This window comes from Bubalus bubalis, chromosome 1 (genome assembly GCF_019923935.1).
Source record: "Bubalus bubalis isolate 160015118507 breed Murrah chromosome 1, NDDB_SH_1, whole genome shotgun sequence".
NCBI classification, from domain to species: Eukaryota; Metazoa; Chordata; class Mammalia; order Artiodactyla; family Bovidae; genus Bubalus; species Bubalus bubalis.
Window position 1 is genome coordinate 187,764,384 of NC_059157.1, and position 27,262 is coordinate 187,791,645.

Here is a 27,262-nt window from a genome sequence, read left to right on the forward strand (position 1 = left end):
CTGGACCTAAAGCAGGCAAACCCCCACCTCACCCCACATCGTCCTACTCAGAGCAGCCTCAGCTCTGATGACGTCACTCTGTTCCTCTCTCAATTGGGCCTGTGCACCAGGACGAGCTCTGAGCACAAGGAACATATGATCTAGAGAGAGCCAGGGTCCTGGTGCAGCAAAAGGGCCTGAGTCCCCCAGGGCATGTGTCAGTCACTCCCCAGTACCAGTTCCTGGGAGCCCTTACCAGGTGAGTGACCTTAAGGGGCCAGCCCGGGTCACTCAAAGCTTTGCAAGTGGAAGGTCAATTAGAGGGCTGGAAGTTTGACAGCAGCCACGGTCCTGTGGGAGAGACAGGTTAGAGGTCCCCCAGAGAGGGGACAGGAAGGGCCCAGACTCAGAGCCCTGGCCCCAGAGGCTACTCCTGTTCCTGGGGTGGGTCTGGCCTCCAGCGCTGAGCCAGGTCCCCAGGGCTGCAGAGCCAACTGCTGGGGTCTCCCCCTGCCCACATGGGCTGCATGGGGCTCCAGCTTCCAGAGGCAGCTGCATGGGGCAGAGGCCTCCTAGGGTCAGCCCCAGGCAGCCCTTTCCTCCTCAGAAAAAGTACCTCTTTTCATGCTAATTAAGCCAAGGTCAAAATTTCAACACAGGCCACCAGCTTTTTAAAGGAGAATGGGACTGCCAGGTCACAGAAAAGCATTCACCCCCTGAAGACTGTTGGATGTCCACCCGGCTCCAGGGGAAGGGGCACCCTACTGCAGATCCCCACTATTGCCTCTTTCCCCCAAAATGGCATCATTTAGTGGGCAGACGGCAGCTGCAACAGGGCACAGTGGAGCGAGGATTATAGCAGCGCTGCTCCTCCTCAGGGAACAACAAGACAGCCCCAGGCTCTGATGATGGGCCAGACCCGGGAGGATTCGCCAGGCCTGGGCTAACGGTTGCTCTCGCATTATCATATGCTTCCATCAACTTCAGAATGCCTCGGACCAGGGGCTGCCACTCTTTTTGATCAACAAGGAGGCAGGCTCGGGAGGACATGCAAATCACCCAGGTCTGCACAGAAGGGATCACAGAGGATGCGGGGGTTCAGGGACTCTGGGGAGGAGCTCCCCACCCCTGGTCCAGAGATCCAGGTGTTCAGGAAGAAGGTGTAGGTGACACCTGAATGGATTGGCATGTAAGAGCTGATCTGGGGAGGACAGAGGGAGGGACATTCTTGGCTGAAACGAGGAGCCAAGTCACAGACATTACAGCAGAGTGTCTGGTGTCTTTGGGGGATGTGGGTGGAGAAGGACAGGACAGATGGTAGATGCCCAGTGTGCCACCCTGGAGGTGGCGGGAGGTCCCCAAGGAGGCTAGCCAGGGAACTGATGGGGGCAGGAGGGCCTGATAGAAAGATCCAGAAACCCACACTCAGGAAGGATCAGGGAGAGAGGGGAGGCAGGGGACCAAGTAGGAGGCCACTAAAACGGACAAGAGAGGACAGAAGAACAGCTTGACCCACCAAGGCAGTCAGTGTCCATGAGAAGGTGACAGGGGAGGCCAGCTGAGGACCCTGGAGAGCAGGGTGACTCCGCACCACCAAGTAAGCAGACCTGAGTGTCTGTCTGGGCCCCGAGGGCTCCCGGCACCACACCCAGGGGGAAGGCCTGCTCCTCCCCATCCAGCCAGTTCTACGAAAGCAGGAGGAGTGCTGTCCCTTGCACATGACTTACCATTTAACTCTTCCTCTGTTCCCCATTTTATGGCAAAAATACCATCACAGCATTTGAAAAACGCTTTAAAAAAACATGCTTAGAACCCTACCACCCCAAGCAAACCATTTTGGCTTCTCTTCCTGAATCGGTTCAACCCTCTGCTAGGTTTCACAGAGCTTACTTAACATGGCATGTAAACCCCGCAGAGCAGGAGCCGGTTCCGTCCACAGCCAGGCCTGCGGCGCTGGGCATGGGGTGCGTGCCGACAAACAGGTCAGGCTTGGAACGAAGGGCCTGTGTGTCCTGACCCGCCGCCTCTGCAGACCCTGCCCTGACACTGGAGGGCCCGTAACTTCCCTCGGCCTCGACAAACTTGTCATCACTGTCGGCCTTGATATTCCCTCTGGCAAATGTGCCGCAATCTAATTAGCTGTCCCAATCTTTGGAAATTCAGGTCACATCTTTATTTCTTTTTTTAATCTTTCTATTATAATAGATACCTCTTTTCTAAGCAGACAAGAAATCCAGAAAGCTGGCGGGAAAAGCAGAAGAGTTTTGATTACTTAAACGTGTAAAGCCACATTAGGAAGATATTACAAATGAAGAGAAAAGCTTGTAGAAAATATCTGTAAAATATACGATAGTCAAAGGGTTACTATCCTTTGTATATAAGGAGCCAGTGGAAATCAATGATGAGGAAAATCTCAGCGCCCAGCTCATAGGCAACAAGATAAGGTAAGAGCAGGTGAGGGAACCTGTGTCTCCACAACCCCCTGGGATGACCATTGCGAAGGGGTGGATCTCCACCTCTGACCTGGTGGGGCTGCGCCTTCTCTCCTGTGCCACTTGAAATATTTACAACTAGTAATAATTTTGTAATTAACAAAGCCATAAAAAGAAGTCGACATGTGCATAAATCAAATATTGTACCACTAAAACTGACACTGCCCGTGCACGAAAGCTTCAGACAGGCTAAAGGGCATATCTTTTCTCTCCCTTTAGGTGCCTCCTGGCAGATGGCTTTCCCAGAAGGTGAGAGCAGTTATGGGGGGGCGGGGGTGGGGTCCATTTGTTATACAGGCAGGAAGCAGGCTGATTCCTCCAAGAGCATCGTGTGTGTGTGTGTGTGTGTGTGTGCTCGCTCAGTTGTGTTTGACTCTTTGTGATCCCCTGGACTGTAGCCTGCCAAGCTCCTCTGTCCATGGAATTCTCCAGGCAAGAATACTGGAGTGGGTTGCCATTTCCTTCTCCAAGGGATCTTCCCAACCCAGGGATCGAAACCGAGTCTCCTTCATCTCCTGCATTGGGAGGCGGATTCTTTACCAGGGTGCCACCTGGGAAGTAAAGCATCTTACCCCTGACCTGTTGGATGATGCTAGTCCTCTCCCGTAGTGCTTCCAGACCCCCTTTGACGTGCTCCAATCCCTTGAACAAGGCCTGCTCGGTGCCTTGTATGCAGTAAGTGCTAATGCATGTCGCTTGTTTTGACAAATTCACTTGGTAGTCCCCACACGCCCGGATCAGAAGAATCAGCACAGGAAGTGGTTGGATTATTTTCAGAATAGTCATTAAAAACACCAGTTTTAAAGCCAAGAGACAACAGGCAGAGACTGCCCTTGGCGCTTGTTCCAGCAGCAGCCTGCAGACCCACTGGCCCACCCAGTCCGGAGGCACTGCTTGATCTGGCCTGGCCACACTAGACAGACGCCTCCTCCCGCTGACAGCGACCCCCTCTGGACTTTTCCTGAGGATTCCGAACTTCCTTCTCCATCTCTGCATCCTTGTTGAAGGTCACCTTCCCGGGGGGGACAGGGCAGACCCTCCACTTTCTCCTCGCTGTGGCTCAGCTCTCTCTTGCCAGGGATGAAGGGCTGGTATGGGTCCCTGGGACCAGCATCCAGCTCCTCAGGCCACAGTCTTGGCCCTTCTAATCTGTAGTGTGTCTCTAAAACCTTAACCTGAAGTTCTTTATTTTGATAAGGTTCTTATGACAATTAGGGGTGAGCTCTGCATACAATGGCAACCCGCTCCAGTATTCTTGCCTAGGAAATCCTATGGACAGAGGAGCCTGGCAGGCCACAGTCCATGGGGTCACAAAGAGTTGGACACGACTGAGTGACTAACACTTTCTGCATACAAGGATGGGTCCTGTGCAAGCTGGATGCCACTACAAGATGTTTCAGCACACTTGGGGGCCGGAGATGGAGGCTGGACCCCCCGAGGGGGTGGCTTTTCACCTCCATGAGCTCCTTGACTTCTGCCCCATCCCTGGGAAATTCAGGCATGATCTGACACCACGGACAGTTGGAAATGTCCCTCCCTGTGGCTCCCCCAGGACTCTGAATTCAGTGGCCAAGTTCCCACGAGACCCACCCCCCCAGGCCTCCAGCTCCACTCCGGCTCCTCATCCCAGCCCCCAGACCACCTGGAAGAGGAAGGCGGCTTCCTTGGGCTCTACCTTGATTCTGGGAACTTTCATTGACTACAATTTTGGTGGCCAAGCCAGGATCAGGAATAGAGGTCAAGAATACCCCGGGGCAGATGTGGGGCATGCAGAGGGGAGGGCTAGCTCCTGGACCCTTACCCCAGGGGTCGTGCAGGGTGAAAGAGTATGAATTCAGGTAGAATCCCATTTTTACAGAAGGAAAGGGGGACAAAACACAGATATAATGTCACTGTAAGCACTGAGCCTTAATGAAAGAGTGAAAAGATCTCCAAACTGAATGCAGAATCCAATCACTTCTTGGGACTTCCCTGGTGGCTCAGCGGATAAAAATCCAGCTGCCAGTGCAGGGGACATGGGTTCAATTCCTGGTCCAGAAAGATTGTACATGCTGTGGAGCAACTAAGCCCGTGTACCACAACTATTGAGCCCACACCCCCTGAGCCTGTGCTTCACAACAAGAGAAGCCACCTCAATAAGAAGCCTATACACGGCAAAAGGAGTGGCCCCCGCTAGCTGCAACTAGGGGAAAACTAGAGGAAGCCCTTGTGTAGCAATGAAGACCCAGTACAACTGCAAATAAATAAATAAAAATAAAAAAATATCCAACCACTTCTCATCCCCGTGGCCCAAACCACTGCCATTCTTCCAAAGATTATGGTCTCCCCTTGGTCCTTCCCGTCAGGGTATCTCCACCCAGCAGCGGCTAAACCCAAGAGGACCACCTCCGTCCTCTGCTCAGCCTCCTGCATGGCTCTATCCAAGAGAGTGGAACCATGCCCCTGGTATGGCCCAGCCAGAGGCCTGCCACCTCCTGGCTCTCTGACCCCACACCCCCTGCAGGCCCCACTCCACCACCCCCAGCTTTCACTCCTACGGGACAGGCCTCTGCCTGGGTCTGCTCCCTTTGCTGGAAGGCTCTTTCCTCTGGTGGAAATGGACCCCCTGCTCCCTCTCAAAGCCTGTGTTCTCCTGCCCAGCCACCCTCCCAGTGTCAGCTCTGCACACCCGCAGTACACCCCTTCCCCACGTGACGTTCCCCTTTATACGAGTTATTATCCAATATGCTACATGTTGCATTTATTTACACTGTCTCCTCTGTTTCCCATAAGATGCCAGCTACTCCAGGCCTGGGATTTCTGTTTATTCTCCACTGAATGCCCAGGGCCTCAATCAGTGCCCACACACAGCAAGGGCAGCACTGATAGATGAAGGAACCTTGGCTCCCAGGGGGACAGAGGAAAGGCAGGGTCTGCTGGCTCAGGGATGGAGTAACTGGACAGCAGCCTAGTCAGTCAGATACTTATGGGACAATTACTATTCTGAATATAGACTCAGCCAGGCAGTATAAGGACCCCCCCCAACCAGTGGTGTCACATGACCTCAACCTCTGAACACTGCTTATGACCCTGCAGAGCTGCATCCGGCCTTTGGGCACTAGAAGAATATGGTCTGGGTGAGCAAGGTCAGATGACAGTAAGACATGGAGGATAGATAAGTACCGGGCTAATGAGCCATCTGCCGGGCAGTGAGGTTTCCATGCCAGGCAGCACAATAGCTCTGCAGATCAGTCTCCAGATAAACCCAGAGAACATCAGAACGTTTGACAACAAAACTGAGCTGCAATAACAGCACTCGCTCCAATCTTTGGGGATGCATGCGTGCATGCTAAGTCACTCAGTCGTGTCTGACTCTGTGCGACTCCATGGGCTGTAGCCCCCCAGGCTCCTCTGTCCATGGGATTCTCCAGGCAAGAATACTGGAGAGGGTTACTGTACCCTCCTCCAGGGGATCTGATACATTTCACAATTGTGAGTCAGGTGGCCATCTGTGACCACCCAGCGGGGTTGATCCTCCAACCCAAAGTCCTCCTAGTTCCTCCTCTCGTCCTCAGCCACATCCAAAGCAAACCATGTGGTGCCCAGGCTCTGACATGGTCCCGTCACTGCATTGGAGACAAGAGCAAAACCATCATCATTCCTTGAGAGCCAGTCGACCCTCCCACCTCACCCCAGAGCAGGCAGGGGACATGAAGTGACATATGCTGGACCATCCAGATCTGAAGATGATGACCCCACGCTGCACAGGGCTCCAGCCTGACCAACTCCCCAGACCGCCAGGAGGAGTCTGGAAAGCCAGTGACCATCCACTAGGTGAAGGCCAAATGGCCAGGAAAGGAAAAGCAAAGACCGCTGATTGTGGCCATGGTCAGCCTAGCCCAGGCAGACAGGCAGGGAGGAGGGAGACCATGTGCCCCAGACACTCTATCAGTAAGCAAACCCCAGACATTCAACAGATGGAAAGCAGTGGCTTGGAATTCTCTTAAAATGAAACAATAATTGCATTCTCTGTCTGGTTTTTACACTGGCTTCCAAAAGCAACAGGCACTGAAAGCCCTTCAGCATCACCGCCCTCCCCCAACCTTGTTCCCACCCCCAAGAGAACTGGGGGGCCGCAGAGGCAGTCCCCACTGGGATCTGCAGGTCAAGAGCTGCCTGTAATCCCTCCCTTTTTTCCCCCACACACCCTGTAGCAATTAACAAGGGGAGTGGCGACCAGAACAGTGCTGAAGCCAGCAAATAGCGGGTGGCTACACGAGGACAGAAATAAAATTGCCATTTCAGCTCTGGGTGCAGCTGGAAGAGGCGATCACTCTCGAGGGTGTACACAAACTTAGGGGAAGGAGGTACCTGAAGGAGAAGGAACTTTTCCCATCTCCTACTGAAATTAAATAAGGATGGCTCTCACAGCAGGGAGAGATGGACCCAGGGGATTCCCCCCAGGCTTAAGTGGTGCTTGGGTCACAAATAGCTTAGGGACCCATGCCAGCCAGGTACCTGCTGATGGATGATGGAGCATCCACCTTCAGCAAAAGAGTCCAAATGGAGCACTGTCTTTGTAGGGAGGTGACCAGCCCTGCAGCCAGAGGGGGTCGCTATGGGAATCTAGTCACCTGAGAGGTGACCAGCCCTGCAGCCAGAGGGGGTCGCTATGGGAATCTGGTCACGTGGGCAAGCGACTAGCTTTGCAGTCAGAGGGAGTCACTCCCTTTGAGCACCTGTCCAGAGGGCAGTCGGAGACCGGCTACCCACTTGGCCCTGAATCCCAAGGCGGCTGGAGTCAAAGGGACGATGAGGGGGCGTGCCTTAAAGTGGGAGGGGAGGAGAACGGAGTGTAAACCGGGGAGAGAGGAGAGAGGGGGCGGGAAGGAAAAGGAGGGGAGGTGGAGGAGGAGGAGCCGAGCCCGCGGCCCCGCCCGGCGGCGCGCTGGTTGGCTGGCCCCCGCGTCCGCCCGCCGCCCGCCCCCTCCTCCCACGCCCCGCCCTCCCCGCGGCGGCTGGCGTCGAGAAAGTACAGTAAAAAGTCCAAGTGCAGCGCTCGGCAAGATGGGAACCGGCTCCTCCAGCTACCGGCCCAAGGCCATCTACTTGGACATCGATGGACGCATTCAGAAGGTAGCCCCCTCCCAAGCCTCCCCCGCCGGGCTGCGAGCGCCCTCCTCGCGCGCCCCTCGCCGTGCCCGCCCGCCAGCAGCTCCTCCCCGGTGACCGCGCGGGGTCGCGGAGGCGGGTGGGGGCCGGCCAGGGGGCGCCGGCGGGGGAGGGGTCCGCGGTCCAGCGCCCGCGCATCCGCGGAGGCGGCTGCGGCCTCCGACAACTTGGGCCGGGGGCGATGGGGCTCCGCGGGGCAGGTGTCCCCACGCGCGGCCCGGTGGAAAGGGGCGACCGCAAGGGGAGTATTTTTTCCTTTCCTTGGGCAGAGCTTTCTTTGTAACAAATATGATTAGGCTGAGTTCCGACGTTCCGAGGCTGGTCCATTAAACCTTTCATTTCCGGTGGAAGGACCCTGGAACAGTCGCCCCAGGAGCCGGTGGGCAGACCCGCGGGACGGACCCCCCGGACAAGGGGTGCGGGTGGTGCCTGGAGCTCGAAGCCCCTGCGGGGGCCGGGCACCACTTCCTGCCTAGCGGGGAGCAGGTTGGGGCGGGTGTCGGTGGAGGCTGGCACGGCAGGGGCTGTCGTCCCCCACCCCTTCGGTTCCTCATCCCAGCAGGTGGGCAGCCCTGAGCCTGGAGGGGGTGACCCGGGGCTGCTTCACCTCCTGGGGACTGCGGAGAGACCCTATGACCCTCCGGACGAGCTCTGCATTCAGAGCATCTCCTGCTTCTGATTGGCAGAGAGGGACAAAAAGAGAGCTGGCTTGGAGGACGCTTCTCTAAGCTCCCTCTGAGGTCCTGGGGGGTGGGGGAGAGGAAGGCCACAGTGAGGGAAATGCTCCAGCTGGACACTTCAGGGAAGCCGTGCATCCGCCGCGGCTCACTTTGCTCTTCTCAAGGCGCATCCAGAGCGGGGAAACAGGCGGAGATGCCCCAGCCGGGCACAGAGCAGGCGCCAGGGCTTGGGTGTCTGGGGTTCTCAGACACCCTCTGCCAGCAGCCTCACTCTCGCCCCATCCCCTGTTTGATCCCAAGAAAGGAGAAGTGTGGGCTTCCCTTCCTCCCCTGTAGCCCGCTTCATTGGAACCAGATGATGGGGAGCAGGGGCTCTGAAGCGAGGGCAAGTGGCCACTAGACGCAGGGCTCCCCCAGGTCCCCTGGCTTCCAGGACTGGGCATCTGTGACTGCACAGGAATTGAACAGTCTCCCCAGAGGGAGAAAGGGCCCTCTGCTGAGTACTCCCATGCTCCAGCATGGACACGTGTGCACAGACATGCACATACGGACACACGCATGTGCACATGCATCCACACACCTTGTGCACATAAAATGTGTGCACACACATTCACACAAGCGCACACACATGCACACACCACATATAGACACACAAGCGCAAACACACAGGCAAAGATGCACACATACACACAAGTGCACACATGCATGCACCACATATAGACACACATACATATACACACAGGCAGACATACACACAAGCACACACACAAGCACAAACACACACACAGACAAAGATGCGCACATACACACAAACACACTCATGTACACACACAGGCAAAGACACACACATACACACAAGCACACACACTTTTTCTATCCCAACAGAGGAGAATTATCAAAGCTCAACCCATTTTATCTTTTGAAAGAGGTGAGATGAGATGCTGTCAGCATCAGAAGTGACAGTTCCCTGCCAAGAATGTCCTGAAGGTTTCCTGGAGAAGTCCAATGGGATGTGGGTGCCAAGTGGAAGACAGGCTCCTGAAGGAGGGGAGTGCTGAGTGGTGGGCTTGACTCGGCTGTCCTTGGGGACATTTTGCTACTGAGATACTCGAGGTTCTGGTGATCTCTACAAAAGCAGCCGGGCAGGCAGTCCTGGGAGACAGTGAGCACCTGTGTTCGGGAGCGGCCAGATCTGATGTGGAGTGCCAGCTCCACCGCGTTCTGTCATCCTGGACAACTAACCCTGAGCTCTTCTGAGCTGGCCTCCAGGCCAGTAAGGTGGGACAAGAGCATCGTCTTTGTAGACTCTTGTGAACAGTGAAGGAGGCCATGTAGACTGAGTGCCTGGAACCCTCTGGAACACAGCAGGTGTGATGCTCTCTGTGGTTGGTCCATGCCCTTTGATACAAACGAGAGGAGGCAGACCGTCGTCCTCAGACCTCAGACCTCAGTCACTGCTTCTTGACCTTGCTCTGTGTCCTCTGCCTTTGCTGCTGGTGCTGTGGGGCTGGTGGGGAGGGCTCCTGGCTGCACCTTTAGCCCTGGGGAGAGCTGGATCATCTGGGGTTCCGAGCGTGTGCTAGAAGTCCTAACCCCCAGCCTACCTCACACTGACACCCAGCAGCTTAGTTGGGACTTTAAATCCTGGGCTGAGAGCTCCTACAGAAATGTTTTCAGTGGCCGCAGTTTCTTAAAGTCCCAGGCGCTGGATTAATTTCGAAAGTTCCCGGCATGCCGTTGTGTTCTGTCTTATCCATCCCTTCTCCTTTCTGGGGAAGTCACTGTTGAGGGGAGAGCCTGGGGAGGCAGGGGGGAGGCAGGAGCTGCTTCCAGCGCTTGTGTTGTTCTGTCTACCCCGTTGGCCCTCGGCGGCTCCCACGTTGTTTCTGCACTCTGTCCCTCCAGTTCTCCGGCTCCTGGTCCTTCCCGTTCCCCCAGAGAGAGCCCCAAAGGGGAGGAAGAAGGTAACATTCAGAGCAGCGGCTTCTCAGACAGTATCTGCTCCAGCACGGCCTGGGGGGCAGATCTAAAGTTGTCCGAAGGGATGGCCTGCCAGCGTCCCCTCTGAGGATGTACCGTAGGGATAATGCTGTAGGTGTTCCAGGTTCTTAGAGAAACCGGTGGCGCCCCAGTGACTGGCTCCCCGCTTCCTCGGTATGAAGGAGATTCGAGCACACACGTCACATCACCTGCCCAGATACCCAGTGCAGGGCCGCCACAGGGGTCTGGGGTTCCCTTGAAGGATCCATGTTCCATCTGCAGGCTTTTCCTGCAGAGGTTGTGCATAGGTGGCTTGGAGGTCGGCGGGGGGGCAGACGGGGCTAATCTTCCCGGGTCTGGGTCCTTCCTGGGTATACCCCGAAGCGGCCTCCAGGGGGACGGAGAGGCGTGCAGGGAGCCAGTCCCTCCTCGAGGCCTCCACTTCCAGCCCCTCAGATCCGGATTAGTTCCCTAACCTCCCTCAGTCACAATTTCTCCACTGCCGCGTGGGGTGCTCATCGTCCTGCTTGTTGCAGGAATCAGAGTGGACAGGGCAAATCACTTAATTATCCCAAGTGTTCACTGAGCAGCTGAGGGCTGGGGTCCAGGGTGAATGGGGCATTCACGGCGCTCAGTGAGACCCACCAAGCCATGGTCCCTTTGCATACCCTCCCCCACCCTGCTTCCCCTGGGAGGGATGGACTGAATTGCTGCTGTTGCAGGGCGCCCGGTGAGGGACAGGACACAGCAGGACCCAGCTGGTGGACAGGGCTGATGCCGGCTATGTGTGGGTTTCCATGAAGAGGCTTCCCTCCTTAGGGAAGACCAGCCTGGCAGGGAAGGGGCCCTTTTCCCAGGCTGCACAGCCTCAGGAGGACCCAGCCTGCGACTGCCGAAAGGCCAGGGCGACAACCTCGTGCAGCCAGCTGCATCGCCACACACCGGTCCACATCTCCTGCTCCGCCACTTGTTGGGGGCACAGGTGGGACCTGGCACCGCTTGACACCAGATGAAGGAGGAGGGAGTGGGAGCTGGGAACCCTCCTGTCAGGACTCCCCTCTGGAGCAAGCCCCCACCCAGAGGGCTTGCTGTTTCTCTCCGAGGTTTCCCCCACCTCAGAACCCGCTCCTTTCTCCCACCCGCCTCCGGAGGAGGGTTGGGCTTGGCTGGGTTGCCTGGGGCAAGACAGATGACGCCGCTGGCATCAGGGAGCTTGAGGGACTCCTGCCTGGTGGCACGTCTGAGTGTGGGTTTGCCCACCTTCTGAAGGAGGCAGAGAGGCCTTTGTGGGCTCCCTGGCCCCGGGCTTGGGCTTAGTGAGGAGCCTTGTCTAGGCAAGAACAGTCACTCTGGGGACCATCGTAAGTGGCGCTGAAAGGGACCTGTTGGTGCACTGCCTGTCTAGCGACACTCCGCCCGCCCCCCCACCTCCCCTGCGGCAGAGCCCCTCACCAGGCGCTCTTGGCCGCTCTGAGCTGCATCTTACCTCACTCTGTAGCTGGAGTCCAGGTCTCAATGAGTATCGGCCGCTTGAGTTGTGCTCGCCTGTTTCTGCCCTGAAACAATGGAACAAATGAGAAAAACCCGGAAGGAAGAGCAGAGAGTGCCCTGGGAAGTTGTTGAAATGTCAGCAGAAGGCTGTTCCCAGTTACCGACGGTTGGTTGTGGTTGAGTCCCCCACCCCCTGCTGGGACTAATCCCCCCTCTTTCCCTGCCGGAGCTAAGCCCTCCTCTGCTGAGGCTCCTCTCCATGTGCTGCCTTCCTCTCAACCTGGCTCTGTTGCCACTTAGGGCCCCAGGCCCTGCTATGGATTCCTCGGGAGCCAGCAGTTAGCCCCGTGGACCTTCAGGGCCAGGTCCGCCATCCCCTCCCCAGTGCTTCCCTGGGGCTCAGGCCCTCCTCCCTGCTCTGAGGGCCCTGGCTCGGCCTGCCACAGGCTCCCCATGTCCCCCTGCCCTGCTCCAGCCCTGCTCCCTCCAAGGACATCAACCTCCCCTGCCTTTGGCACAGACACAGGCTTTGGCCTTTCAGGCTGGCTGCTCATCTTCAGGGCAGTCCTGTCCTCTGTTTGTTGAAGGGTGCCCCTGCCACAGACTTGTCCACTGTGGTCAGTGTGGCAAGGCCTGGAGCCCTTCTCTGGCTCATGAAATGTCTCCCCTCCTGGAATGTCTGTCCGGCCACCTGGCCAAGCCCAGTGGAGAGTCCCTTTCATCCTCAGACGTGTGCTTGGCTTGCCCCTCACTCAGAGCCTCCTTTCCCTGCCTATAGGCAGGGTCTTGGCTCATCTGTGCAGGGAACGTCCAAAAGACCCTCCGCAGTTCTCTGGGCTTTGCTGCTGTCTGGCCCCTCACATCACCACCAGGTGGACGGCGGCTCCCCTTGGTCGCCCTCCGAAGTCCCAGCAAAGTCATTTATCTTCCTTTAAATGTTCATAATGTAAGAGCTTTAAAAGGATATTGAAATGGTAACATAAGCTAATTGCCGCCAAGGAAGCTGGAGAAAGGGGGTCATTCCACACCCTCTCGGGGTTTCAGTGTAAATGGAGGCGGCCCCGGTCATCATGGGGCAGAGACCCTGCCCCTCGCCCGCAATGACCCTGTGTCTCCAGCTGGGCTGTGAACATTGGCGCGTTTCCATTTTCAGTCTCTCTTCACCACATAGATCAGCCACTGGAGTGCAGCCGCCTGACTCCAGAGGGAACACACTGGGTGCTCCCCAACATGGCCTCTCGGGCGCAGGGTCTCACACATTCTAGCCTGAGGCCACGGGGGACCCAGGAGGCTGCAGATCTCCCTCCTCCTTCCCACAGGCTATGGTCGGAGGCCTCTTAAGCCAGACACTTCCTGACAACCGGAGGCCCTGGGAGGGGGTTGGCTGGGGACCCGAACCCCACTAACGCCATTGGGGTTGACGGATAATGATGTGGAGACCTTGTAGGCCGAGTGCAGGGAGCAGGGCTGCTCTCCACAGTCACCTATGTGGTGGGCTGAGGCCATGGTGCTGGACACAGCATCTCAGTGCCTGGCTCTGCCAGGGGAAGCCCACAGGGAGGTCACCTTCTCCTCGATGAGGTGGGTGCAATGCTGGTGCCCCCACCATGGGGTGATGCAGATGGCTCTGAACAGCACCCACGTGGAGCCCAGGGCAGAGCTGGCCCCCTGCAGAGGCTCAGTGAGTGCATCTTGTCCCCTGGCCCCACTCCCTGTGCCCGGGACCTATCCCCTTGGAGACTCTGGAAGGAGCCTGGCTGCCTCGGTGTCCTCAGTTCTGTATCTGTGAGCCCACTACGACAAATAATCACAAAGAGGGGGCAGTGCCAAGGCCCTGAGACCCCAGGGCCCACTGCCCAGGCAACTCCTTCTCCAGCCTGGCAGAGGCGATGCCTGTTGGCAGCAGGGCTACCTCATGCCCTGACCTAGGGCACCAGTGGTCTCGCCAGAGCCCTTGTGGGCTGAGGGACTGCTTGGCCTCAGAAACATGCAGAATGCAGCCCTGGGGATCAGGGAAGAAGAGCACGGGCAGAGCGCCCCATCAGAACCAACGTGCAGATGAGAGATGAAAGGGATGCCTCCAGGATGCTAAGCCCTGTGCCAGCCATGGGGGCCCAGACACCAGCCCGACTGTGGGCAGCGGGAGCTGGGTGGACAGATAGCCTAGAGTCACTACAGGCTGGGACCCTGCACCCCTGTCCTGGGTTTACTGTCTGCGATTGGCAGGCTGCACTCTTGGGGCCTGGAGGAGGGCAGACTTTGGCAAGAAGGTCTAAGTGGGTCCCCAGAGGACTCAGAGGGACCTCAGGTGTCCTTGTGACAAGTAGCCCAGTCCTACCCCACTGAAGGATTTCTCCATGCTCCATCTCCACCCCTCCCCACTCGGAACAGACAGGCCCTGAGATGGAGGAGGGCCCCCACAGCCCTTGCCTGGGTGGGGCAGAGGCCTGGGCTCCAGGCGGGGATGGCTCACAGCCAGTGGAAGGGGCACGTCAGTGGCCCAGCTCGAAAGGCGTTGACATGGAGCCTCTTGCTTGGCTCGCCGGGCTGTCTCCTCATGCTTTTGTGGCTATTTGCATTTCCAGGGTTGTGAATCTTTCTGAGAAAAGTGTATTCTAAGACCATGCACACCTGAAGATACAGCTGCAGGAGTCTAAAATGTGCACACATGTCTCCCTGGGCACCAGTTTACAGCTGTGCTGTGGGTCACTGCACAGTGCTTTCAGCTGCCTTGGAGATGGCACCAAGCATTTTCAGTCTCAAAAAAGTAATATCTGTAGTCGATGGTGTGGTTACGTGCCTTGACCCTACTCCTGCCTGCTTGTCCCCTACACCGGCTCCATCACCTCCACCAGGTACCACATCTCCTTCTCGATTCCCAGAGCTGTTCACCCAGTGGGAACTTTTGCCTAAACAGAAACTTTCAGCAGCTTGACTCTGTCTGTTGTTGCTCAGTTGCCAAGTCCTGCCTGACTCTTTGTGATCTCATGGACTCCAGCACACCAGGCTTCCCTGTGCATCAACAACTCCCAGAGCTTGCTCAAACTCATGTCCATTGAGTTGGTGATCCCATCCAACCATCTCATCCTCTGTCACCCTCTTCTCCTCCTGCCCTCAATCTTTCCCAGCATCAGGGTCTTTTCTGGTGAGTCAGCTCTTAACATCAGCTGGCCAAAGTACTGGAGCTTCACCTTCAGCATCCGACCTTCCAATGAATGTTCACGGTTGATTTCTTTTAGGATTGACTGATTTGATCTCCTTGCAGTCCAAGGGACTCTCAAGAGTCTTTTCCAACACCAGAGTTTGAAAGCATCAATTCTTGAGCGCTCAGCCTTCTTTATGGTCCAACTCTCACATCCATATATGACTACCGGAAAAACCATAGCTTTGACTGTATAGACCTTTGTCGGAAGAGTGACGTCTCTGCTTTTTAACTCAGTCTAGACATGATTAAAGAAGACCCTGAATGTTCTGTTCTTTTGGGTTCAGATTCCCTGCCTAATATATTTTTTTTATTTTTAAAAATTGTAGTAAAATACACATAACATACAATGTTACCATCTTCACCATTTTACGTGTACGGTTCAAAGGCATTAATTCATTCACACTGTTGTGCAACCATCCCCACCATCCATCTCCAGAACTTTCTCATTTCCCCAAATGAAACTCTGTCCCCACTAAACACTGCCTTTCTGTCCCCTTGCACAGACCCTGGCACCAATGACTCTGTCTTCTGTCTCTGTGAATCTGACTTCTCTGGGGACCTCCTGCAGAGGGGGGCTGTCGTACAGCATTTGTCCTTTCATGGCTGGCTTCTTTCCCTGCACATCATGTCCTTGAGGCCAATCCAAGTTGTGGCAGGCGTCAGGATGCCCTTCCTCTTTAAGGCTGAGTCAGATTGCCCTGTGTGGATGGACCACACCTTGCTGACCCATTTATTCATCAATGAATCTGCCTACTATCTTGTAAACCTGAATCATTTCCACTCTTCTCCCCTCAGTTTGCAAAGAGTAGGTCTGTTGCAGTGTTGCATTATTGTGTCTTCTGGAAAACGTTGTGTTCCCGTAGTCCTTCCGTTTTCCAGACCTGGTTATGTTCATCTCGGGTGGGTGTTTGCAGTGGGGGCCCTGAAGTGTGATGTGTTGCAGGCGGGGATGAGAGTAGACTGTTCAGGGAAGACAGATGCTTTTCCGATGCAATTTCACTCAGTCCGTTTACTGGCAGCGTGACATCAGCGTCGAGAGCATCAATTCAGGGAGGGGTGCGGTTTGTGTGCGTTTGTACCCGTGAGTGTGCAGGCAGGTTACGTGCCTCAGTGTCTTCATCTGTGTGCTGGGGGGAAGCCAGCGTCCACCTCACGGGTGTCTGTGATGAATTTCAAGTGTGTATGTCCTGTGCTGAAATGGGGTGGCGCGTGGTGTGTGCTCTGTAAGGTCATGTTGTTTTTCTTTATCTGTGTCACGGATTTGAGTTGCCAGATCTCTGTGTCTTGTTTGGGGAGCCTTCCCGAGGCCCCTGGCCTTGTGCATCTCCCCATCGTTCCAGGCCCAGGGCCGTGTCCAGGCATGCTCTGTGGAACGAAGGCCAGGCCAGCCCCACGGGTGCGTCCCGCTCAGTGACACTGGTGACTGTGTTCCCCAGATTGGCCCCCAGTCCACACTCCTTCCCCCATTCTTTCCAGGAAAGACAAAACCGGGAATGCCTTTCATTTCTCCTCCGACTGTTTCTGAGGCGGCGCTCTGTGGGGACTGCAGTGAGGAGGGCGGGTGGGAAGATGGGACGTGACCGCCCAGTGCAGGCTCTCGGCTTGGATGCACCGGGACCACCAGCCCGGGTAGTGACATGGGGCAGCCTGCGTGTCTGCACACGCTCCAGCTGCATTAGGGTTTCTAGGCCTCTGGTTCATTTATTCTGTTGGAAGGAGTTGTAGAGATACTCACAAACACTAAACAGTAATTTTATAGGCGGAAGAAGCCTTCCTGGGGAAGCGAGCCGTGTGTGGAGCATGCTTGGCCAGTCACTGGCCCCTGTAGCCTGGGGGGACTCGCTGTCTGTCCCTTGTCCACTGGCTATACCCCCCCAACCCAGGCCCTCTGCGCCTCGTGTGCAGCCTGGGAGAGCTGCCTGGTCCTCTGGGGGGTTGGGATAGGGGAGCTTCAGGGAGACAAAGTCAGAGCCCGCCCGTGGATGCTGGGAGTTAGGACTGCTTGTCGCAGGCAGATCCTCCTCGGTTTAGCCCAGATAGAACACAGCCACAAGGCAAAGCGGCCACCGCCCTCCCATCACCACGCCCAGCCCCGCAGGCTCCGGGTGCCCGGGTGCTGTCCAGGGGACTCAGGCATCCCCAAGGCCGGCTGCACGTCATATTGATTCATTCTGTAAGCAGAACAGTTAGCGGAACCCAGTGACTCAGGCTGCCTTTATCCTCACAGCTTCTGCCTTGGGGATTTGTTATTGTTGTTTTTACTTTCATAGTGTTACAAATCACAGAAAAAGAGGCCGTGCATTTGACATGATCATCTAGAGATCTTCAGTAATCTCTCCACCTGCAGTTTACATTTGCAAAAGCAGCTCACGCAGAGCATCGTTCCTGGTTACATAAAGGCTGACTGTCAGCCTCAGCAGCTGGGTGTGGCTGGTGGCTTGTCTGGAGCCTGTCTGCTGCACGCCCCAGTTCCAGGGTGCTTTGGGGAGCAGCCCCCAAGATGTTTTCGCTCAGAGTTGTGTTATGTAAGCTTCACATGGGGAAAAGTTGAGATATGGGCAGTGCTTAAAGACTCAAAATTAATGGTCATACATACTCTGAAAAAATCTCTCAATGAAGCTTCTTATGTAAGCCTCAAATGTCTTACCGTCACTGTTAATAACAGAAAAATCCAAAGCTGGGAGCAAATACAAGGAGCACTGAAACGCGTGACTCCAGGGATGGCCCAGGACGCCCCCTGGAGCCGCCAGGATGTGCAGCCATGGCCCAGCATGCATGGGAGACCGATTCTGCATGAGGTGTTTTGAAGGCTGAGCCACAAAGAGCAGAGATGAGAGATGGCATCTGTGCCCTCTGGGCAGAGACGCACAGAATGTTCCAAGGAATGAGGGTGTGGAGGGCACTTCTGGTGGCCAAGTTGTAATGGGGAAACGTGTAGAAGCAGTGAATTTCCTCCAGGAATGTTTCTTGAAGCAGAGCTGGGTGGCACTGACAGAAAAGGTGGATGAGACGGGTCACAGCCTCGGGGAGTGGAGAGCACACACCTGTGCAGGGGACGCCTGGGTGGCGGAGGACCAGCAGCCCTGTGGGTGGGCGGAGGCCGAGGGCGGCCCTCTCAGCGCGAGACTCCGGTGCCTATCCAGGCACCTAGGGTGTTAAGCTCTGATCATCGGGGTCCGAGTCTGTGGGCTTCGGTAAACAAGCCTGGAGGGTGTGGGCTTCATGCACTGCCAGACGCAGCTGATGTTTTGAACTACAGACATGTCGAGACCTCCTTCCACCTGACCATTGCTCCCTGTGCCCCACATTTCCCCCCAGAACATGATGGAGTGCAGAGCCCCACACCCTGGTTTTCCCAACTCATCTTATTTTATGCACAATCGCTCTCCTTCCAGTCCCTTCCCCGAAGCCCAGGGCCTCTCTCGGGATAGAGGACCCAGGGTCTCTCATGTTGGTGCTGTAGCCGGGGCCCTCTCTGGGTCTGGGGTCTCTGACTCTGTCTCCAGCCCTGCGGTGACCCCTCCAGCTCCCACCCTGCTCTGAAACACCAGGCTTGGCTTCTGGAAGAAGGAGCCATGGGGGTATCGGCTTTCAACCAAGTGCCCTGAGCCCCAGGCATCAGACTTTAAGAGCAGTGTACCCGAGAGGAATTGTTTGGTTCGATGCAGAGGCTGCTCGGGTCACACGGCCTCCACATGCTGGGTGACATGGGTGCTGTGCGACCTGGGACAATGTGGGTCTCAGTGTGGCCCGGGAGACACCGCCCGGCTGATGTGACCTTGGGGACAAGCACCCCTGAAAGTCCAGCAGCACTGAGCAGAAACCCCGATCTTTGGAGGCACTTGTAGCAGCCGTAGGGGGGCCCTTAGGGGTTTTCTCCGGATGGTGGACACTGGCCTCTGGCTGGATAAGAAGCTGGACAGTGGTGTTGGACCCCGCCGAGGCTACCATTGCCCATGCCCAGAGATGTTTGTTTTCTCGCAGGAAAACTATTTTTCTTTTTCTTTTAATTTTGTATTGGAGGCCAGCTGATTAACAATGTTGTGATAGCTTCAGGTGAGCAGCCAAGTGACTCAGTCATACACGTACATGTGTCCATTCTCCTCCCCACTCCCCTCCCAGCCAGGCGGCACATAACGTTGTATGCTCAATTTTTCTAATGAAATTTCAAACAATAAAAAGAAAAGGAAACACAGGGGGCCATGGAGGGAAGAAGGAAGGCCTCTCTCCACTGCACGTGGAAGCTCGTTGGCTCCCCCGTGCCCCATGGCCAGCTCTGTTCAGCAGCCTTCCTTCCCCGCCTCCCATCTCAATGTGATCACCGTTGCTCACCAGGGTGTCTGATGGCCCAGGTTCCTCTGGCTGGTTCCTGTCCGCCCACGTTGTCACCTCATCTTGCCTTGTTCCTGGGGGTTCCCACTGTTTTCGGTGAATTGTGTGCCCCCCAAAAGATATGCCCATGTTCTGAGCACCCCCGCCCAACAACCTGTGAATGGACTGTTTGGAAATAAGTTCTTTGCTTGTGTAACCAAGATGAGAAGACGGGGCTGGACTTGACTGACCTTGAAGAAGAGGGAGGTGAGCCCATTCAGAGGACAGATGGTGAAGGCAAAGCCTGGGCTGATGCGTCCACAAGCCAAGGAGCCCCGGGGGTGCTGGCCACTGTCCAAACTGCAGAGAGACAGCATGGATCCTCCCTGAGAGTTTTCAGAAGGACCCAAACCCACCGCCACCTCTACTGCAGACTTCAGCCTCCAGAGCTAAGGATGAACTTCTGTGGGTTTAAGCTGCCCTTTTGTGGTATCTTGTTATTGGGCTGACTAAAAATTTCCTTTGGGTTTTTCAGATCATTTTACAGAAAAACCCAAAAGATCTTCTTGGCCAATTAATACAATAGCCCCAGGAAACTCATACAGTTGCCTCATTTTAACTTAATTACCTTCTTAAAGACTTTCTCCAAATACAGCCCGGAAAGCCTGGACTCTTCTCTGGAAAAGGCTGAAAGGCACAGCTTCCCTAGACACCCGAGATCCCCGGATCCCCGATTAATTCCTGCCAGGAAGTGATGATGGAGCCGGATGCTTGCTTCCCAGGTCTGCTGAGGTCTGACCTGAGCTGGAGGGAGGGGTCCTTCCCACCTTCTGGTCCTAGATCTCACTTTTACGTGGTTTCTTCTTGTCTTTTGCCCTTGCCCAACCCCCACCTTCTTCATCTGCTTTGAAACAGGGTGGCAGAGGCTGCGTGCTGGGACCAGGCTCCCCGTGGATGGTCCCCAGGGCCCCAGGTCCTCCCCAGCACCTTCCCTTTTGCACCCTTCCCTGCCCTGGGACGCCCAGGAGCCCTGATCCTGGAGTGGATCCCCGGGACCACTTTCAGAGTTCTGATGCAGCAGAGCCCTGGGCTCTGGGTCACGAGCTGCCTCTCACTGGGGTTAGAGCTCGAGAAGGAGAGCAGGTTCGAAACCTTGGGAAACGTCCTCACCTCTGGCCCCGTCTCAGCACATTTCTTATTCTTTTAGTTCATCACTTTCTGCATTTTCAGTCACCTGTGATCCATTATTTATAACAGGGAAGACACCAGAAGTGAAAAAAAAAAAAACAGAGTAACCCAGAGAGATGACAAGAGTGCTGAGTGGCTCAGCCGTGACAAATGGGTTTCATGGGGAGAAGGCGGCTGCTGACTGGGTGGGAAATGGGCCCTGAGATCCCACTGAGCCTGAGGAGGCAGGGGTTTACAGCGACTGGGTGGCCGAGTCCTGCTGGTGAACATCCCTAACCAGGACGGAATTCCTCCAACTGGGCACTGTTCCCTCCAGCCTCTCCACCTCCCTGCCCCACACGCACAGCAGCTCTTACAGGAGGTGGGGGAATCGCAGCCTTTGACCCTCCAAGCCGTCAGTGTCTCCTGTCTTCAACCTGTCCTTCCCTGGTCCTTCCTAAAGCTTTATCCCAGTCCTGTATGCACTCCACACTTCACATAGCGTCAAGGACTCCTCATTGTTGTTCAATCGCTCGTGTCCCACTCTTTGCAACCCCATGGACTATAGCACACCAGGGTTCCCTGTCCTTCACCATCTCCTGGAGTTTGCTCAGACTCATATCCATTGAGTTGATGATGCCATCCAACCACCTCATCCTCTGTCGGCCCCATCTCCTCTTGCCCTCAGTCTTTTTCCCAGCATCAGGATCTTTTCCATTGAGTCAGCTCTTTGCACCAGGTGACCAAAGTATTGGAGCTTCAGCTTCAGCATCAGTCCTTCCAATTAATATTCAGGGTTGATTTCCTTTAGGATTGACTGGTTTGATCTCCTTGCAGTCCAAGGGACTCTTCAAGAGTCTTCTCCAACAACACAGTTCCAAGGCATCAGTTCAGCACTCAGCCTTCTTTATGGTCCAGCTCTCTAAAGGACTCCTATCACCTGCAAAAGAGATTCCACCCATCTCAGAATGAAGGTCAAGGTGTGCCAGATCCCTGGGGCGTCTGTAGCAGATCGCCACAAACAGAATAACCAAAAAGAACAGAAATGTATTCTTTCACAGTGCTGGAGGCTGAAAGTCCTAAATGAGCTTCACTGGGGTCAGAGTCAAGGTGTTGGCAGAGGCCCTGGGGGAGCATCCGTTCCTTGCCTTTTCCCACATCTGGGGCTGCCGGCGGACCTCTGCTCATGGCCGTAGCCCTCCAGTTTTCAAGGCCAGTATCCTCCAGGTCGTATCTGCCCCACACTCGTCACATCACTTTCTCCTCTGTGTGTTGTTAGCTCTGACCCCACCTCCCTGGTGACTGTGTAATTTCATTTAGGCCCACCTACCTCATCCAGGATCGTCTCAGGAGCCTTGATCTAAGCACACACTGCAGAGACTATAGGTTCCCGGGGTTAGGGGGAGGGTATCTCTCAGGGGCATGGGCTTCCCAGGCGGCTCAGCGATTAATCCGCCTGCCAATGTCATAGATTCAGCTTTGATCCGTGGGTCAGGAAGATCTCCTGGAGAAAGAAATGGCTACCCACTCCAGTGTTCTTGCCTGGAGAATCCCATGGACAGAGGAGCCTGGCAGGCTACAGTCCATGGGATGACAAAGACTCAACTTAGCAACTAAACAACAACAATCTGTGGGGTGTGTTCAGTTGCTCAGTCGTGTCCGATTCTTTGAGACCCTATGGACTGTAGCCCGCCAGGCTCCTCTGGCCCTATGGACTCCTCTGTCCATGGGATTCTCCAGGCAGGAATACTGGATGGAGTGGGCCATTATTCAGGGACTGCAGGGATGTCAGCTACATGGTTGTAAACACATTCCAGCTTCAGCTGGCCCCACATTTCCTGGGCTCCGCAGGCTCTCTGCATGTGGTCACTGTGCCCTAAACCCCACAGGATTGCTGTTCTGGAGTATGCGTGGGGCAGAGTGAGGGGGTCGCACCTTCCCTGCAGCCCCAGCCCGTTCCCCTGCTCCTGTGGTCCACCCGACCCTCCCAGCCGAGCGTCCTTCACAGACATGTCCCGTCTGCCTTTAGTTTCCTGTGTGTTGTGAACATCACCGCATCCCCTGCCACCGGCACAGGTGACAGGAGGGGCTTAGATGTCTCTCTAAGATCTGCTGTTCCCCCAGCAGATCTTGCTCTGTGTTTGATTGTATTAACTCATGCCATGCGAGACCAATGCGCTTCTCAAATACTCTTGCCTAACAGACGTTTATTGAAGGCCTCCTGTGTGTTGGACCCCAGAGAAGGTGATGCTAGGGAGGTGATGTGCTTCAGAACATCAGCCTCAAGTCACCCTCCCACCCCCTGGGTTGCTTTTCCCATGGCCCAGGTTTCAGCAGAATGGGGTTTGCCTCCACCAGTGTCCCAAGCTGCTTGTATGATCTTGGGCCTCAGTTTTCATATCTGTAAATGGGGCTGGTACCTGCCTGGCACACATTTGGATCACGCTTAACACATCCTAGAAGTCTTGGGAAGTGTTCTATAGAGGCTGTGTATCTTCCCTACATAGCAGATGAGGAAGGTATGCATTGAAGAGGGTAAGGCGTTTGCGCATGATCCCAGAGTCCATGAGAAGCAGAGCCGGTAAACCAGGAGGGCTGACTTCAGGCCCGTGTGGTGACTGTGCCTCTCGGGGAGAAGGAATCTCACCTGTGGGGTGAGGTGGTCATCCCAGCGTATGGGGCTTGGGGCAGAGGCTGCCCAAGGGAGCCCCCGACACCGTGAAGCAGGCGGAGCTGGTGTTGTCCACTCTGAGGATGAGATGTCGGAGACTAGGGGTGTCGGGAGACTTGCCTGCGGTGCACAGCTTATTCGAGAAGGAACAGAGTCAGGTCCTGATGCCCAGCCTGGAGGCTTTTCCTCGGCTGGTTCCTCCCAGCCTTGCAGGCTCTGCACCGAGGTTGGGGTTTGGGGCCTCTCTCTGCATTCACCCCAGGCTCAGCCTGTCACAGCTCCAGGAGGCTTTGCACGGCGTGTGCCGCGTCCTGAGCGCATCCATGATTCCTGGCCTCACCCACCCCTGGTCTCCATCATCTGAGATGGTTTATCACACTGAGCCACCAGCTCCTCCCCTCTCCCTCGCTCTGACCATCACCTGCTGCTGGACTGGCAGTCTTCCTTCCTTTTCATCCCTGCTCACTTGCTGTGTGACCTCGGAAGAAGGGTTCCTCCCCTCTCTGAACCTTAGTATCTGCAAGATAGGAATAATAGTCCCCACCATTAAAGCTTGCTTTAAGAATTGAAGACAAATAAGTGGCAAGAAAAGGGGACCATTCTCTCTTTCTTACACACACACACACATACACACACACTTGTTTTCAAGTCAGGATCCACAGGGTGCATTTACTTGCTGTCACCCTTGGCCTCTTTCTATCCATTTTTTTCATCCCCTTTGCGTTCCTTGTCATTTATTTGTCTAGGAAGACATATTACTTACGGTCCTCAAAACATGCCCTGGAGATAGATCTCTGACATCTGAGAAATAATAAGGGAAATTGTTGTCAGTTTTCTTTGCGTCTGACTGTAGCACTGTGGCTTATCTTAAACCCTAAGAAAGAGATCTTGTATTTTAGAGATCCACACTGAAATACGAGCATGAAATAATATGATGTCTAAAATGAGCTTCCAGATAACCCTGATGGAGGGAGAAGTTGGGAGACAGAGAAGGCAGGATGGACCTTGTGTTGCTAATTGTGGAAGCTGGGAGCTGGGGACTGAGGTTCCGTTATGCCAGACTTTTGGCTTTTGTAGTAACAGAGCATTTCCATTATGTATAAAAGTTCTCTCTTTTTTTTTCTTTTCAGGGAATGTACGTAATGTGTCCGGTTCATAGTAATAAACGGTAGTTTTTGTTTTTATTTTTTATGTTTTCAAATGACAGGGCCAGAAAAATACCTCTTAAATTGGAAAGAGAAATGAGGCCTAATTCAGATTTTATCTTAGACAAAGAAGCCATGATTGCCTGCCTGGTGGTTAGCAGTGATCCATTCTGAATGTGACATTATTATAACATGTTCTAGAAATAAGGGGCAGGATGAAATGAACATTATATTCACCTTTATGTATGTAATTTATAATTTGAGGTAGACTGCAGAGGAATTGCAGATATACATGGATGGATGGGGAGATAGCCTACAATCTTTCCTTTGGTGAAAATGTGTATTTCTTGAGGGATAGTAAAAAGAAAGTTAAATGTGGGATTTGGGTCTTGGTCTTTTTGTAGCTTGTTTGTTTTGTATATTAAACACTCATAATTCCCAGGTGCTGAAAAAGCAATAGAAATTTAGCTTTTAATTCCCCCAAAGATAGCAAAACCACCACTGAGTTGGCGTTCAGCTGTCCTGACAGCTGGCCTGGTGAGTTCTAACTCGTGGAGCTGGAGCATAGGCACTGGGGCCAGACTGAAATACTCTGGTTTGCTTTGAGGGAAGACACAGCCCTATAAAAGCTTAATAGTTTATAAAAGCTATAAAAATGACTCATGGTCTGGTAGACAAAGGAAAGGAATTTGGATTGGTTTGTCTTCTTCCGAGCGTGGGGTCCAAATCAATATTCACTCCAAGTAGGTGATCAGAAATATCAGTAATTTAAGAACAAGGCAGACAGAATATAGACACCGCTAGGGGGGAGGGACAGCAGAAAAGAGGCCAAGTGACCACCTCTGCTTCCCATTAGGACCACCGTTAAAGTCTGATTTCAGCACTGTGCACATCTCTCGACTTGGAGCCAGGTGGGCCAGGTTTATATCCAGGACCACACAGACCTAGCCAGGCCAGGTTCTCTCTCTGTGTCAGAGCTCTCGTCTGAGAGCTGAGGGGATGATGATACTCCATGCTTAGGAGGTCCCTCCAAGGACCCAGGGTCACAGGGTATAAAGATATTTGGCTCAGGTTTTGGCCAGAGCGTGGACTCAACTGTGTTAGATGTTGGTGGTGGTGGTGGTGGTGACAATGACGATGGAGTAAGGGACGGTGGTGGTCACGGTGGGGATGGTGGTGGTGACGGTGGAGGCAGAGGAGGAGGTGGTGGTGGTGATGGTGATGGAGTAAGGGATGGTGGTGGTCACGGTGGGGATGGTGGTGGTGACGGTGGAGGCAGAGGAGGAGGAGGAGGTGGTGGTGATGGTGATGGAGTAAGGGATGGTGGTGGTCACGGTGGGGATGGCATTGGTGACGGTGGAGGCAGAGGAGGAGGGGGTGGTGGTGATGACGATGGAATAAGGGATGGTGGTGGTCATGGTGGAGGTGGCGGTGGTGATGGTGGAGGCAGAGGAGGAGGGGGTGGTGGTGATGACGATGGAGTAAGGGATGGTGGTGGTGACGGTGGAGGTGGGGTGATGGAAGTGATGGTTGTTCACCTATAACCAGCAGGTGCAGAGTTTGGCCTCAGCTTATTGACGCAGAAGGATGCTTGGGCACCGATATCCCAACATATGAAACCACCCAGAGATGCTGACATGTTGACGTCAAGGCTGTGTGTCCTTGGTGCCTCTTGCTTGTGAAAGTGGCCTTGGTACGGTCAAGGGGGTGCCTCTCCATCTCCAGGGAAGATATCTGTGAATTTCAAGGGGCCCTCCTGTAATCACAGCTGCCACTTAGCTGAGCACTTACTGTGTACTGGGCTCTCTGTATGTCATGATGAAGCCTTCACCCTGGTATGACAATGCTCACTGTGCAGGGGTAGAGTCAGAGCCTCAAGGTTAAGCATCCTGCCCTGGGTCAAGCTGGAAAAGGAGAAACTGGGCCTGAAGTCACTTCTCTGACTCCTCCCCATCCACCCCTCTGTTCTGCATGTGACTGGAGCAGTGTGCGACCCTGGCACCGGCTCAGGGCGATCCTGGGATGTGAGACTGTGGGAACCTCAGGGGCTGCAGCCAATCCAGGGCCCACTCCGTCAGAGGGAGCCAGCTAAGGGCAGTCACTCACTGACTGTCCTTGCTCTCAGGTGCCCCCTCTGCCCTGAGGGCCAACAGTCAGTGCAGTGATTTGTACAACTTCAGCAACAGAACTGTTTTTCTCTCAAAAATTTTACATACAGTCCTACAATATAAAGCTTATATAGTTAACTGACTGTATTAGTACTCATTTATTCTGTAAATTCAAATGTACAGCCCCCACTGGAGAATTACTGGGAACAGAAAGCTTCCTTGTGTGAGCACTGAGTTTGGAATTGGGGTTTAGGCTGGCAGCCGCAGGCTTACATTGGTGTCAGCACCAGTGAGCTTCAGCTCATTTCACTGACCCCCAGAAGGCTGCATGAGGAGGGCCCTGGCCTGACCGTCCTGCGGCCATGGACAGGCCTGAAAACCCCAACAGGGCGGCCCTACAACTCTCCGGCCAGGAGGCATGTAGATCCGAGCCACTAGGGTCTCAGGACAGCAGTCATGGGCAGGCTCATGGGCGCTGACTGTGTGAACCTGACACCCAGGATGACATCTCCCTCCCCAGATGTGTTGGTATTTAAGTTATTACAGCTGAGTAACTTGCTTTAGAGGGGCTTCCCTAATGGCTCAAATGGTAAAGAATCCATCACAATGCAGGAGACCAGAGTTCAGTCCCTGGGCAGGAAGATCCGCTGGAGACGGGAATGGCAACCCATTCCAGTATTCTTGCCTGCAAAATCCCGTGGACAGAGGAGGATGTGGGCTACATCCATGGGATTGCAAAGAGCTGAACACGACTGAGTGACTAATACACACACACACACACACACACACACACACACACAGTTCAGTTCAGTTCAGTCGCTCAGTCGTGTCTGACTCTTTGCAACCCCATGGACTGCAGCACAACAGGGTTCCCTGTCCATC

General features: G+C 54.7%; 1 protein-coding gene across 3 annotated transcripts in view; it reads left to right on the top strand.

Moving 5' to 3' along the window:
- Positions 1-7,438: 7,438 nt before the first annotated feature.
- PDE9A (phosphodiesterase 9A) overlaps positions 7,439-27,262 on the top strand; it is a 107,593-nt gene continuing 87,769 nt past the window's right edge. For all 3 annotated transcript variants that reach the window (XM_025292280.3, XM_025292278.3, XM_044947427.2), the window contains exon 1: positions 7,439-7,586. In XM_025292280.3, the coding sequence (XP_025148065.3) occupies positions 7,518-7,586 (69 nt within the window). In that variant the 5' untranslated portion in view covers positions 7,439-7,517. The remainder of the gene's footprint in view (positions 7,587-27,262) is intronic.